The sequence below is a fragment of the Megascapheus bottae genome, chromosome 16, assembly GCF_031878675.1.
Source record: "Megascapheus bottae isolate mThoBot1 chromosome 16, mThoBot2.hap1, whole genome shotgun sequence".
Classification (NCBI taxonomy): Eukaryota; Metazoa; Chordata; class Mammalia; order Rodentia; family Geomyidae; genus Megascapheus; species Megascapheus bottae.
Window position 1 is genome coordinate 6,046,049 of NC_143524.1, and position 15,927 is coordinate 6,061,975.

Below are 15,927 nucleotides of genomic sequence, written 5' to 3' on the forward strand. Positions count from 1 at the left end.
GGGGCGGTGGGCGGTTCCTCTGCGGCTGCCTCCTGCCCACCGGTCAGGGTCGGTCTCCAGCATCAGTCCCCCTTCCCCCGCCCCTCCCTCGTGTGCAGGCCGGCACGGTGCTCTCCCCCGCAGACTCTTGGGGCCTGAACCTCACATTAGCCTTGAGTGAGAAAGCCAAGCGAGAGGGTCAAGTTCAAGCCTCAAACTGGCTTGTTCTCCGGTCCACCTCGGCCACTGCGGCACAGGCGTGCCATCCCTCCCTACCTCACTGTCCAGGAATTTTTTTTCTCCGTTTGCCTTTTTTTTTTTTTTTTTTTTTTGCCAGTCCCAGGGCTCCGCGGAGCCGCCCGCTCGGTGCGTGCCTCACTGCGGAGGCCGGAGGCGGGGGCCGGGGCACCTCCCGGGAGGCTTTGACAGACACTCTTTCCCTGCAGAAGTTCCCGGATGCGGTCGGTCAGCACGTGGACGCGCGCGCCCCCGCCCCGCGCGCCCGCGCCCCGCCCCGCGCGCACCGAGGAGGCAACCTCCGCGCGCCCTGTCCTCTCCGCTCTGCCTTCCCTCCGCACACACGCGCCCCGCCCCGCGCCCCGCCCCACCCCGCGCGCACCTAGGAGGCCCCCTCCGCGCGCCCTGTCCGCGCGCCCCCGCCCCGCGCGCGCCGCCGTTTGCGGCCTCTTCTCCCGCTCCCCCGCCCCCTCCCCTCCGCGGTTCCTCAGCGCCGGCCCCAGGGCCCCTAGACCCCGAGGCTCCGCGGACTCTGGGCCACCGCCATCTGTCGGGGCACGTCGAGCCTAGGGAGGCCTGGGGACCGGCGGATGTCAGCGGCGGGATGGGCCTGCGCCCGGGCGTCCGGAGAGAGCCGGCCTCGAGAGCCGGCAGTGCGGGACCCCAGGACCGGCCGCCCGCCCCGGGACGTTCAACCGCGCCGGTCCCGGGCCCGCCTCCGGAGCGGGGCCCGACCCTGCGGGGCCGCCGGGCGCGGAGGCCGCCCTGGCTGGCGCTGCGCCTGCCCGCGCTGAGGAGCGTGTGGGCCTCCGGAACAGGCACGTGGGCGGGTCGGGGGCGGCCGACCGACCCACCGGGCGTGCATCCGGGCACCCCGTCCTCCCCCCAGCCTGCCCTGCCTGGATCTCCGCCCTCCCCGCACCCCCATTCATCCACGCGTGTTAATGTAGCTTTTTAGTTTTATTTTTTATTGTGCAGAGGGGTTACAGTTGCATTCACCAGGGAGCAGGCGCTTTACTTGTCACACGTTGATACCCCTTCTCATGCTTTTGTCTCCATTTCCCTCCCCCACCCCTCCCAATCTCTTGTTTTCCCCCTTCTCTTTCGTGTTTCAAATAAACAAATAAACGTATATACAATATACCAAGTGGCAAAGTCAGATACAGTAACAATATGAGATTAACCAAAGGGCAAAAAAAAAAAAAAGAAAGAAAGAACATAATACATTAAGAACCACAGCTCTCGTTTCCATATCCTAGAGGTCTTTGGTTTAGCCTCATCCTCTATGACCTTGTGGACCTAGGTTTTGAGCTATTGTAATGTTAATGTATTTTTTAAAGTGGCAATAATTAGTGTCACCAGGAGGCTACACTGGACATGTTGAGGTATACATGCAATGTATCTAAGAGTCGTAAGTTGTGTGTGTGTCGGTCCTGGGCGTGGGCGTGGTGTTTGGGTACTGTCTTACCTTTTGCACTCCAGGCTGGTGCTCTACCACTTGAGCCACAGCTGCACTTCCTGCTTTTTGGTGATTGATTGGAGATGAGTCTCAAGAACTTTCCTGCCCGGGCTGGCCTCGACCTCTGATCCAAAGCTCTCAGTCTCTTGAGTAGCCAGGAATACAGGTGTGAGACAGGTGCCCTAAAGCAAGAGCAGTCCAGGAGCCAGGAGCTGTTCTAGACCACAGCCTCCAGCCCCAAAGTGCGGGCTGAAACTTCCCGTTCACCTGTGAGGGCAGCTGTGGATTAAGTAGCTCTTTCCCTCTCTTGAATTAGAAGAGTCGGCGGGATCCCGAGCACTGGTCCAGCTTCTGCCCAAACGGAAACACAGCATCATCGTGGGACAAAGACCAAGTGTCCACCAGGGGTGAGAGTCTTCATTCACTAAGGCTGGGTCTTTGGGAGGAGTCTTTGAAGAAGGGACTTGGATGGCAGTTTGTGAAATAAATCCTGCGGTGTGCATCTGGTAATGGATTGCGCTGGCCGTGGAACCTGCTGCCTGGAGGACGGATGCCTTGTGCTTCCAGTCACACTCCTGAAAACCGAATTGAGCAAGAGACTGTTTATAATATTGCTGGTTGGTCTTACGAATCAATGAATGAATGAAAAAAATATATATAGCAGTTTTTTTCTTGAAATTTTCTCAAAGCCTAATGGTTGCCTCTTCTTTAAAAATGTGGATGGCTCACACTTGTCATCCTAGCTACTCAGGAGGCTGAGATCTGAGGATCACTGTTCAAGTAGGAAAGTCGGTGAGACTCATCTCCAAGGAACCACCAGAAAACCAGAAGTGGTGCTGTGACTCAAAGCGGTAGAGTGCTAGCCTTGAGGGAAAGCAAGCCCTAACTTAGAGCCCATGGGAAAAAAATATTGGAAGGGCTAAATTTTTGAAGAAGGGCAACACAGGAAATTGAGTGTACTTTTTTGGTTGTGGGGCTCGAACTCTGGGCCTGAGCTCTTCAACTCAAGGCTACCACCCTACCCTTGAGCCAAGCCCCACTTCCCGTTTTCTAGAGGTTAATTGGAGATAAAAGTCTCAGGTCCTTTTGTGCCCGGGCTGGATTTGAACCTTGATCCTCAGATCTCAGCCTCCTGAGTAGCTAGGATTACAGGTATGAGCCACTGTACCCGTTATTCATTTTGGATAAATATTGTGAATAATAAAAACAGAGTGGGGAGGAAGACAGAGGGACAGCTTTCTAAATAATTACATGCTAAAGAAATAAAGTAGGAGACATTGTAATTTGAAATGGGTATGTTATAGAATCTATGCATGTATTCTGAGGAGAGGGGTAACAGGAAGTGTGTAAAGGCAAAATGAGGATTACACAAATTGTTTTGGGACTAAAATCTTTGGCCACAGGATTAGTAATAAGAGTGTTCAAGAACAAATAAGAATGGGAGCTCCAGCCCAGGTGCTCAGAGTCCCTGGAGAAGTATTCTCTGTGCCAGGTTTCAAGATCTTAGTGAGAAGTTGTACTCTTCAGGAATTATTATAGGAGGCCTTGTTACCATCTGTCTACAAAGAGTCCATCCTTCAAGTCCTCCCCCTGGCTTCATTTCCTTAGGAGTGGACATCCACTGATGTCTATTTTTGAATGTGGCAACCTTTTACAACTCTTTAGCATTTTTCTTTTTTTTCTTTTCTTTTTTTTTTTTTTGCCAGTCCTGGGCTTGGGCTCAGGGCTTGGACACTATCCTTGGACTTTCTCAAGGCTAGAGCTCTACCACTTGAGCCTCAGCACCACTTCCGGGATTTTGCTATGTATGTGGTACCAAGGAATTGAACCCGGATCTTTGTGCATGCTAAACAAGCACTCTACCACTAGGCCAAACTCACGGCCCCTCCTTAGCATTTTTCTAAATAATTGGCAGAAAACCAGGAAGCAACAGTCATTTGATATAAAGCAAACACAGGCTTTATATGTTCCTCCAATGTCTGATCTCAAAAAAATCACAGATCTGAAGTCTCTGTAGCACAGACTTTCCAAAAGTTGCGAAAGAGTGTTGTTTATTGATGCGATGATTACTAAATCCCTTAGAAAGAAGCTGGTAATTACCTTGGAGGCTGCACTCAACCAGAAGAGGGCAGAGCTGAAGTCAGTGCTGAAGTCTGCACTGAAGTCTGACAGTGAAGGCAAGTTAGTAAAGCAAGCAGATGAGGTAGGTGTAGCAAGAATTAGATGGAGTGTTTTAACCTCTTGGTGACTTTCTCTCCTTATTTGGATGGTGTCTAAAAAAATATCCGCACTGACCTAGGATATTGATTGTGTCCAGGAATAATTAGCATGTAATTAAGTTCTTCATGTTTAAAATGTGCTATTTGATACATTGTGACACACACATACACACACATATATATTTATACATACACACACACATATGTGGGTGTGACTGTGAAACCATTGCCACAATCATGATAATGAATAATAATGAGCATCTCTATCAAGCACAAAAGTTACCGGAGCTTGAACTCAGGCCCTAGGTGTTGTCCCTGAGCTTTTTTACTCAAGGTGGGTAGAGCTCTACCCACTTGAGCCACAGCTCCATGGCTAACTTTTTGGAAGTTCATTGGAGATAAGAGTTGCACATTCTTTTCTGCCCAGGCTGGCTTTGAGCCGTAATCCTTAGCTCTCAGCCTCCTGAGTAGCTAGGATTACAGGCCTGAGCTATTAGTGCCCAACTGAAACAAGACTCTTTATGTCTTTAATGAGTTAATAATTTTAAAAATCATGTTTTTATTTTTCACTACATGATAGAAGAGGAAGGTGTACAATTGGCTTGACAGGTTATTTATGATTTTAGAGATGTCAGTTATTACAGCATGTTTATCTGACCAATGACTTATTGAATGCAACAACTAATGAGAATTTCAGGTTGTTGTTGAAGTATATTTTCACAGAATACAGGAACAATTTCTAGCATGTTTCAAGACCATGAGTTCAAACTGTATTTCCATAAGACTGATTTATTTTTTTTATTATTATTTTTTCCAGTCCTGGGGACTGAACTCAGGGCCTGAGCACTGTCCTTGGCCTTTCCTCAAGGCTGGAACCCTACCACTTGAACACACCAAGGAATCGAACCCAGGTCTTTGTGCATGCTAGGCAAGCATTCTACCATTAGGCCAAACTCCCAGGACCCAAAAGACTGATTTATATTAACAGAGCACAGAGCAAGTTGGAAACACTTATGAATATTTATAAAGCCTTCACATTGTTCTACAGAGCAAGGTCACAGTTTCTGTGTTTTCAATTTAACACCTTTGAAGTAGATTTTTTTGAACAAGTACTATGATGCACAAAGTTTCTGTTACCTCTATAACTGCCCTTAATACTTCATAAAATTCCTTTAAAAACTTTTTTTTTTGCCAGTCCTGGGCCTTGAACTTCAGGCCTGCACACTGTCCTTGGGCTTTCTCAAGGACAGAGCTCTACCATCGAAGCCACAGCACCATTTCTGGCTTTTTTCTATATATATGTAGTACTGAGGAATCAAACCTGGGTCTTTGTGCGTGCTAGGCAAGCACTCTACCACTAGGCCAAACTCTTGGCCAAGTTTTTAAATTTTTTTTGTTGTTGTTGGTCGTGGGACTTGGACTCTGGGCCTGGGTGTTGTCCCTGAGCTCTTCAGCTCTAGGCTACCACCCTACCCCTTGAGCCACAACACCATTTCTGGTTTTCTAATGGTTAATTGGAGATAAGAGTTTCACGGTCTGTAGTGCCCAGGCTGGCTTTGAACCATGATCCTCAGATCTGAGTCCTGAGTAGCTAGGATTACAAGTGTGAGCCACCATGCCCGGCTCCTTTAAAAATGTTTATGAAGACTTGCATAAAGGTGAGCTGTAATAACATTATAAGCAAACAGCAGGCCTGTAGAATTCAATAGTTACTTGCAAAATTGAAGAAACTAGAGTAAGATTGTGTGTGTGTGTGTGTGTGTGTGTGTGTGTGTGTGTGTGTGTGTGTGTGTATGTCAACTGCTGGGGCTTGAACTTAGGGCCTTGTGCTCTTATTTGGCTTTTTTGCTCAAGGCTGGTGAACCACAACTCTATTTCTGGCTGGCTTTGAAGTTTCTCCTTAAATCTGAGCTTCCTCAATATCTAGAATAGCTGGGTGCCAGGCCAGAGTAAGGATTTTATTTAATAATGAAACAAGGAGTGTGTAGCATTGCTTCTTGGCATAGCAGAGTGTGAAGAGGTTTTCTTTTTCTTGCTTTCAAGGTCTTCCCAGATGGTTGCAGAAATAAACAAAAAAAAATTTACATTCCAACAGGATAAGAAACATCATGAGCAGCACTGCTTTTGAAACTTGCAGTAACACGGATATATTGTTTAATTCTGTTTTCATTATTTTAGACCTGTCATTTTTTTTTTTTTGGTAGTCCCTGGGCTTGAACTCAGGACCTGAGCACTGTCCTTGGGCTTTTTTGAGGCTATTGTTCTACCACTTGAGCTACAGCGCCACTTCAGGCTTTTTCTGGTAGTTGATAGGAGATGAGACTTGTTTATTGCTTTATATAACTGATGAATTACTGCCAAGAGCAAAGATGAAATAAATGTCTTTTGAGCTCCTAGCATGCGAGGAACACCAGCTTTTTTCCTAAAATGAGGCCTTTGAGATTGCTGAACACAAATAGAGGTCCACCCCCAGCCTGCCCACATCCCCCCTCCTTTCCTTTCTATTCCCTCTATCCATATGTCACTTCCAAATTCATTCCCTGATGCACTGGGTGTCAGCCATGACAGCCTCCTTTCTGTTTGTCTGTTTCCTTCCTAAGAGCCTGCACTTCCCTGGCTTTTCCAATCTGGCCCATCTATGATGCCACGGATTAGATGGCTCTCCAGAGTTGTATGCGGGTAGCCCCGCCTCGCTACGTGGCTGTAGTTTGAGTGAGAATGACAGAGAGGATTGGTGAGAAGAGACCCCAGGAATTCTCTCATTCTCTTTATCTCTGCCCCTCCCTTGTGAAGACACTCAGAAATCGCATGTACACACAACACAGCAAGTCGGTGGCTGCCTCCAGGCCTGCAGTCCTTAACCCTGGACTTCCCAGCCCCCGGGACCGGGAGGACATTAATGTCTATCTAGTCAGTTCACAGGCCGACAAATACACACATGAATATTTGGCAGGGCTCCCCCCGCCCCCCACTTGGTGTCTCAGGGCTGACTTCTCAGCAATGTGCTTCCTATCTTGACACCTCCTGCTTTTTATTGCCAGGACTCCTTCGTTGCTGATTAGTCTTTAGTTGCCATATTCCATGTCTCCCTCCTTGCTAGAGCCTCAGCACCAGCGCATAAGCCTGCTGTTTTCTTTCCCGCCTAGGACATGCTCTTTCCAGGCCCCATGGACCCCTCGGTCTCCTCCACAGCCAGTGCCTTCAGAAGGGCCTGTCCTGGCTTCCTGTTTTTCCTGTCTAGACAGCATCAGAAAGGTCTGGGCCTCCATCATCGTCTGGCCTCTGTCTTCTTCTGCAGGCTTTGCAGGCTTGTCTGATGTTTGGTGTTTGCTTCTTCAGAATATATATATATATATATATATATATATATATATAATATTCATCTCCTCGAGGATAAATATATATATATATATATCTCCATTTTATAACACACACACACATCCAAGGGCAGGACTCTCACTGGCTCAGCTTGGAATGGGGCACAATGATTGGCCAAGTGCGTGTCATCTCCACTGGAATCACAAGGATAGAAAATGCAAAAGCGTTATTATCGTGTACATGGCTCCTGTCCACAATGCTCTCTAAAATAGACATTATCTAGCCAAGCAGCATCATATCCATTCCAGAACTGTGTTTATTCCCTAAATATCATTTGTTACGTTTTGTAGCCATTTTACCTACTGATGAACTGACCCCTTTCAACCTGAGGGCTGAGCGCTTTTCATCCCTAGTTGCTGCTATATTCCCAATGGTTAAACAGCCAGTGCTCAATAAATACTTGTCACCTGAATACATAAGGAAGCATCTCAGGGGAGGAGGTGAATGATACCATCATCTATTCGCTTTAAAGGATTAGGAACAAAACAAATTGCAGTTTCAGATCGATACAGAGGTGTGAGGGCAAGTAATAATCTTCTGACATTGAACTTGTGCTTGTCAGTATTTGAGTCCTGGCTTCATTCCTGAGCTAGCTCTGCCAGGGACATAGCTAGAAGCAGAGTTGCTAGGTGATGCTCTCCAAGCTTCCCACATCTGCTCCACTGACTGGTCAGGGACAACTCAGTTTATATCTTAGAAGTGGTCTGTTGTCTGGGAGCTTCATATTTTTTTTGGGGGGGGGGTGCCAGTCTTAGGGTTGAACCCAGGGCCTGGGCATCCTTGAGTTTTTGTGCTCAAGGATAGCTCTCTACCATTTGAGCTACAGCTCAACATCTGCCTTTTTTGGTAGTTAATTGGAAATAAGAGTCCCATGGACTTTCCTGTCCTGGCTGGCTTTGGACTGTGATCTTGAGATCTCAGCCCTCTGAATAGCTAAGATTACCAGTGTTGCATTCTTTTTTCTCCCAAGAGTTGGAGGCAGTGCTCCTCCATGTGATCTTTCTTCTGTTTCTTTGCCACCTGCACATCCCTGTATCAAGTCTGTTGGGTGTATTAATGGTTTCAGAGTCTATTATTACCTAAGGAGACCTGCTGAGAGACAAGTTCCAAGTGGGTGCCTGTTTCTGGGAGAAGGGCCAGTGCTGGGTTGTCAGCCTAGGAAAGGAAATAAACAGCAGATGGATGAGGAGGTTTTGAAGCAATGGCATCTTCCAAAGTGAGAGAAAAAGTCAAAAAAGCCTTAATCTTGAGATGGGAGACTGGTGTTGGTATTGGCTTCCTCTTTTACCTATTTGCTGCCCCTCCCCCAGAGCCATTTGCCCCTATCAGATCATGTCCACCCTGTGCCTTCATTTATGTTCTAACCTTACAGAATTTAACTCTCACTGCCTTCCAGGTTTCAGGGAGTTGCATATCCATGTCTCTCTCCCCAGCCCTATGGCAAAAGAAAATGAAGTTCACTTTTAATTCTAGAATGCTAGCTCGCTTTCTGGATTTTGAATCCTGGACTAGGGCGCCCTCTAGTGGATGTTCAACTGCTATTGCATTTCACTTTTAAGGTAGAAAGAGAGTTGCTTGGGTAAAGATTGTAGTGATAGTGAGATTTGTTAGGGAAACTCCAGGGAGAAGAAATCATAACTTAATTTCTCTTGGCTTGAATTTCGTCTGTGAACTTTGTACCCATAGAACTTTCCACAGTAAGCAGGATGTGCATAATTAGGGCAGATCTCCTCACACCATCTCCTCTAACGGCAAAGATAAAGCTCACAAGAATTGCCTAAACCAGTCACTTAAAAAGTGGAAATTCAAAGCCAGGTGTGATGGCTCACACCTGTAATCCTAGCTACTCAGGAAGCTGAGACCTGAGTATCAAGGTTCAAAGCCAGCCCAGGCACAAAAGGACCTGAGACTCTTATCTCCAATTAACATGTAGAAAGTGGGAAGTGGAGCTTGGCTCAAGGGTAGGGTGGTAACCTAGAGCTGTAGAGCTCAGAGACAGTGTCCAGGTCCAGGGGTATGGCTGTAGCCTTGAGCTGAAGAGCTCAGAGTCAGCGCCCAGGTAGAGTTCTAGCCCCATGACCCACCAAAAATAAATAAATAAATAAAGAAGAGTCTGGGAATTCAATCAAATGAATTACAATTTACCAAGAAGTCATTCAAGGAAGTCCACGGAGTGTCCAGTGTTTCAGGTGCTTGGGTTGGGTGGGATGTACCTGGAGGACCGACAGCACAGAAGACAACGAATGACTCATCTGGAGGTAGAGTGGCGTGCCCCCACCAGAGAACATGCGGACACAGCACTGTCGCTGACTCAGTGGCACACAGTCAGGGAAGGTCTGAAGCAGAGGAAACCAGCAGGTCAGTCAGACGTGGGAATGTGGGCAGTGCAATCGCCAGGCGTCTCCAGAAGAAAGTGTGTACAGGGCTGAGACACACAGGGAGGAACAGGGGCCCTTAGTGAGTCAGTTATTATTAGATGAGTGCAGAAAACAAACTGTAAATGCAAAAAGAAAACCAGATTCCATCTTATCAGCTTCTGGAATGAATTGAATGAATTTTCCAAGCCACATGGAGATCCATAAAGGTGGAGCCTTCCTGGCTTTAGGAGTGATGCAGTCTAGGGGTATGAATTCATTTCTCTGCTAGATAAAGAGGCAGAGGGGCAGTGAAGCACAGCGGTGAGTTTATCAAAAGCTCTGTAGAGAGGGGTCTCAGAGCCCCTGAAGTCCCTCAGAGAAGTAGCCTTTATTGATTTTCCTCCTACCTGGCACATGATTGGGTCGTGAGGGCCCCTATGTCTACTTGGTCCCCTCTTCAGTGTGTGGGGTGCAGAGGAGGAGGGGCCTTTAGGCAGCAAGTGGACCCTATCACAGACTAGCAGAGGAAATCAGGGACCAGAAGGATCTGAGGATCTGGGGCCCTGATGTCCCTGTCAGGGCCCATGCAGGCTACATCCGGGTCAAGGCAGTGCTGAGGCAGATACCTTCACACCACACCACTGAGGGTCAGTCTGCTCACCTCCCATTCCTGTTGTAACTGCAAGGCATCCGCTCCTTCCTCTTGCAAGAGCCCTTTGGTGCCCCACCCCGGGAAGGCCTACCATGTCCAGGGAGAATACCCAGAGGAGTTCAGGCCCTCGTCACTGGCACATACTGGTGTAGCCTGAGCTGGGAGCAATGCATGGCTCACTGCACAGAGCTCTGGATGGGGGGAGGAGAAAACGGGCTCCTCTCCTCCTGTCACGTGATGAACCTTAGCGAGATCCATATTCTGGGCTGTGACTGACCCCAGATAAAGCCTCTGCAGTTCCCTGGAAATGTGCTCTTCATCTCTATTTCCTCTTCTTTCTCCACCGCAGATCAAACCAAGACCCAGACCTGGAGATCTGATTGAGATTTTTCGAATTGGCTATGAGCACTGGGCCATCTACATGGAAGATGACTGTGTGGTCCATCTGGCTCCCCCAAGTAAGAGGGGACACGCCCCTGAAATAGTCACGGGCAAGTTATTAGCAGAGGAAGTGGAACAGAGTCAATCTTGGTGTTCCTCTGCTGCTGCCCTCCTGGACTTTTATTTCCTGTGTGGGTGGAAGCCCTCGGTCTCAGTTCACCAGTCACCGGTAAATGTCCATCTGTAGAGTGGCACAAGTGTGGTGTTCCCTAGACACCCTGGCCTTTTAGCCACCCTTCAAAATAAAACAATTCTATAGGCTGGGAATGTGGCCCAGTGGCAGAATGCTTGCCTAGCATGCATGAAGCCCTGGGTTTGATTCCTCAGTGCCACAGAAAAAGCCGAATGTGGTGCTGTGACTCAAGTGGTAGAGCTCTACTAGCCTTGAGCCCAGAGAAGCTCAGGGACACAGCCAGGCTCTTAGTTCAGTCCCCAGGACTGGCAAAAAACAAAAACAGCAACAACTAACTGGGTACCCATGGTTCATACCTGTAATCCTAGCTACTCAGGAGGCTGAGATCTAAGGATTGCCTGGGCAGGAAAGTTTGTGAGACATAGCTCTCATTAACCACCAAGAAAGCCAGAAGTGGAGCTGTGACTCAAGTGGTAGTGTACTATAGGGCACGATCCTTGAGCAAAAACGTGGAGAGACAGCACCCCAGCTCTGAGTTCAAGTCCCGGAACCAGCACCTCCCCCCCCCCCCAACCCTGCCTAATACGAATCTAAGGATTCTGAGCCTCCATGTTGATACTGACAGCAACCGGGCTCCCTTTCCATATTTCTGAGGGTGGCGTGGGAAGACCTGGCTCTCACTTGTTTCCTGTTGTCCTCAGATCTTGCTACCGACTTCTTCATCATCCTGCCCAAAGTGGAAGTCTTTCCCCCTTGCCAATACAGCGGCCTCCAGGCTGCTTCACCCTAGATGGAGGCACAGCCCTGATTTCATGTCTCAAGGCCCAGGTGGCACAGGCTTATACTTGTGGAGCAGTGAGGGGAGCACGTGCTACTTAGGGGAGCAGGATGTTAAACCATTAAAAAAAATCACTTATCAGCAGCCATGGCTTACAGATGTTGCCTGAGGAGCTGGGCCTGGGGTATTTCTTTTGAATTTTGTACCCTGTGCAAATCTTGAGTTTCAGAGTAGAATTACAGAAGGGCACTGCTCAAGGCCTTTGAGTAGAACTGATTCCCAGCTCATCTCTGTGTGTGGTTCTCTTCCAAGACAGGCTGGTCTCTCACCTTGCTAGCACCTCCCCAGAGAGAGCAGTGCCAGTGGAAGAGTTTATAATGGGATGCAAGGCACCTGTGGGGCTCCCCCTCCCTGCCGCCCCATGCTACACCTATGGGCACTCTGGAACTGTTTCTTCCAATCTCAGAAATTTAAGAAGAGTCCAGAAATCTTCTTCTTTTTTTTTTTTTTTTTGCCAGTCCTGGGCGTGAGCTCAGGGCCTGAGCACTGTCCTTGGATTTTCTCAAGGCTAGAGCTCTACCACTTGAGCCTCAGCACCATTTCCAGCTTTTTTCTATGTATGTGGTACCGAGGAATCGAACCCAGGTCTTCATGCATGCTGGGCAAGCACTTTAACCACTAGGCCAAACTCCCGGCCCCTCCAGAAATCTTCTTAACTCATAGCATTGTAACTTCGTAATGTAAAAGACATCGGTACACTTTGTCCCTTGAAACGAAATATTGCAGAAGAGGATTGACAGGGCAAATAAGAAGACGTAAGCGTTTGAATTAGTCTGAGTGAATTTGTGTGTGTGTGTGTGTGTGTGTGTGTGTGTGTGTGTGTGTGTGTGTGTGTGTGGTGTACGCTGGTCCAGGGGCTTGAACTTGGATGCTGTCCCTGAACTTTTGTTTTAGTTTTTGTTCAGGGTTAGTATTCTGCCACTTGAGCCATGGCTCCACTTGTGGTTTTGTTTTTTCCTTTTGGTGGCTAATTGGAGAAAAGAATCTCAAGGACTTTTCTGTTCTGGCTGGCTTTGCACTGCAGTCCTCAGATCTCAGCATCCTGAGTGGCTGGGTTAGGTGGCCAGCTAACTTCCTACCATTTTTTTTTTCTTTTCAAGGGAGGGCAGTCAAAAATCATCTAGTGGTTTCTAAATGACTCCCCACTGGGCCTTGGGTCTTCCTTGTGTTTTGCTCTTCAGCTGAAGGAGCTGGGGCCGGCAGCATTACTTCGATCTTCAGCAACCGTGCAGTGGTAAAATACAGTCGTCTGGAGGACGTGCTCCATGGCTGCCCCTGGAAGATCAACAACAAGCTGGACGGGACGTACCTGCCTCTCCCTGTGGAGAAGATCATGCAGCGCACTAGAAATATGGTCAACAAGATTGTGCAGTACAGCCTGATGGAAGGGAACTGCGAGCACTTCGTCAACGACCTCAGATACGGTGTGCCCAGGAGCCAGCAGGTGGGGCTCTGGATGCCACCTCCTGGTGATGGAAGCAGCCGTCGCTGGGCTGTGCTGTCAGGGCTTTCCTTTATTATAGGGGTGTGCAGTTTAGGGGGTATGTTTTAATTTTTGCCAGTCCTGGGCTTGAGCTCAGGGCCTGAGCACTGTCCTTGGGCTTTCTCAAGGCTAGAGCTCTACCACTTGAGCCTCAGCACCACTTCCGGCTTTTTCTATGAATGTGGTATCAAGGAATGAAATCCGGGGTTTCGTGCATGCTAGGCAAGCACTCTACCACAAGGCCACACTTCTGGCCCTTAGCAGAAATTTTTACCTCTCTTCCCCCAGGGTGGATTACAAGAAGCACTGGGCTAGAGTGACCTTGGTTAAGTTACTGTATTTCCAAGACTGTTAAGTAGATACTTCCTCGTTAAATTGAAAAAAAAAAAAAAACCTTACATAAAAAGATCTGGATTTCCAGCTCCTCTTCAGCTGACCAGCCCTGTGGGCCAGCATTCCTGTATCCTGGCCCTCTAGGGCCAAGCCGTGCCTCTAGGCACAACCCTGATGGCCGGGCTGCAAAACTGTCTGCCTGCACTACGCACATTCCCTCCTGGCCCATGACGAATGCAGCTCTGTGCCCTCCACGCCCCATCTCGCTGCAGGTTAGGGATCTGCGTCCTGTACAAAATACCTAACACTTTGAGCTGTTCTTGTTAATACCTATCTCCTTTTAAAACAATGGGAAAGGGGCCGGGAGTTTGGCCTAGTGGTTAGAGTGCTTGCCTAGCATGCACGAAGGTCCGGGTTCGATTCCTTGGTACCACATACATAGAAAAAAGCCGGAAGTGGTGCTGAGGCTCAAGTGGTAGAGCTCTAGCCTTGAGAAAGGACAGTGCTCAGGCCCTGAGCTCAAGCCCAGGACTGGCAAAAAAAAAAAAATTAAAAAAAAAATAAAACAATGGGAAAAAAAATCTAAGGATTAAAAGCCACCATGTGCGGTGGGTCACTCCTGTAATCCTAGCTACTCAGGAGCTGAGATCTGAGGATAAAAGGTTCAAAGCCAGCCCAGCACTAAAGCTCTTATCTCCAATTAACCACTAGAAAACCAGAAGTAGTGTTGTGGCTCAAGGGGTAGGGTGGTAGCTTGGAGCTATAGAGCTCAGGGACAGTGCCCGGATTCAGAGTTCAAGCCCTATGACAGACAAAAAAAAAGTGGACCATAATTCTTCCATTGTTTTTTCCTTCCTTCCTTCCTTCCTTCCTTCTTTCCTTCCTTCCTTCCTTTTTCTATCCCAGTCTTGGAGCTTGAACTTGGGTATTGTTCCTGGGCTCTTTTTACTCAATGCTGGCGTTCTACCACTTGAACTACAAGTCCATGTCTGGCTTTTTTTTAGTTAATTGGAAATGAGATTCTCAGACTTTCCTGCCTAGGCAGGCTATGAACCATGATCCTCAGATCTCTGACTCCTAAGTAGTTAAAATCATAGGCATGAGCCTTTGGCGCCTGGCTTCACCTGTGTTTCTTATGTTCTCTGAACACAGTGGGCACAAGCTAGGTTCTTGGTTTTTCTGTTGTTCCTCGCCTTTAAGGAGCACTGGCAGGCCTTCCCTGGCCTCCCTCTCCCTCCTTGTCTGGCTCCATCTTCCTCCTCAGCTCTCTGCCATCCTCCTCCTCTGTACCTTGCATCCTTGGCTTGCCTGCAATCCGTTCTTGTGATGTTTTCTGCCAGTTCCAGGGGTGGGTGGGCTGTGGTATGAGAGAACTCTCATTTGTGGCACATTTGTACATGAAGAGAAGAGCCCAGGAGCGCAAGGAAAGGCTTCTCGAAATCCTAGCCCCAGAAGTCACAAGCACCAAGCTCAGAGCCAAGCTGTGGACTAATTCACCGTGCAGTTCTGCCCAAGAGAGTTCCCATCCAGCCTCTCAGATTGCCTGGTTGTTGAGGGAGGACCGCAGTGGCTGTAGCTCATCCTTTGTGGAGATTGGTTGCTTCTGAGCCCCACCTCGTAATTTAGACCCTGTCCTGAAGGCTCTGAGGAAGAGAACCAGAAGCTCTGGATGCTTTCCTAGGGGAAGGGCGCCCATCTGGCTTGGATGGGCACTGATGGCCCTGTGCCCTGCTCTGCTTTCAGGTGGAGCACGTCTTGAGGAAAGGAGCAAAGGCTGCAGGTGCTGTCATTTCAGCCGTGGTGGACGGCATAAAGCCCAAACCGGTAACTGCCCAAATGTGGCTAACTCCCCATGAAGGAAGAGCTAGTGACCCCTGCAAAGACAACATGCCTCCTCCTTTCCCTGTCTTTCCTCTCTCAACGACCCTCATTCAGAAAGCTGTGAGCTTCTGGAACATTCTAGAATGTTCTAAATATGTGATAAGAGAAGCATCGATGAAGCACTGCCCGTGATGCTAAGTGTTTCCTTTACGTATTTAATTTTCCTGTCTTTGCAGGAAGGAGCTCTGTTTGTTTCTTAAGCCAACTCTAGTCTGCCATGGTGGAAAACCTCAAGAAATGCTATGGAGAGCTTCTGTTTGAACATTTCCAATAATGAAGAACTCTTTGCTCAAGTTCTTTTCACTGAATGAAAATGTCTCTAGTTTCTTTCCATATCACTTAACCCTGCCCCTTTGGGCCCATGGTATAGTCCGGGGGGGGGTGAAAGGGGGGCTCATTCTTCAGTGCCAACTGTGCCTTAACTGGAGAACTCATTGTCCAAGGAATATTTTCTTCCCGAAGTAGTACATTAACTTTATTCTTTATTGCTCACAAATCTCCAGCTTTACAGTATAATTGATAAGACCCCTTTTCTAA

At 48.3% G+C, this 15,927-nt stretch overlaps 1 protein-coding gene across 1 annotated transcript; it reads left to right on the top strand.

The window, feature by feature from the left end:
* Nucleotides 1–668: 668 nt before the first annotated feature.
* Nucleotides 669–15,704, top strand: Plaat5 (phospholipase A and acyltransferase 5). Its single transcript, XM_090347475.1, has 6 exons — nt 669–1,034; nt 1,992–2,082; nt 3,758–3,878; nt 10,631–10,739; nt 12,875–13,137; nt 15,253–15,704. Exons 1-6 carry the CDS (start codon nt 821–823, stop codon nt 15,520–15,522), a joined length of 1,068 nt encoding a protein of 355 aa, XP_090203601.1. The 5' UTR covers nt 669–820; the 3' UTR covers nt 15,523–15,704.
* Nucleotides 15,705–15,927: the final 223 nt, after the last annotated feature.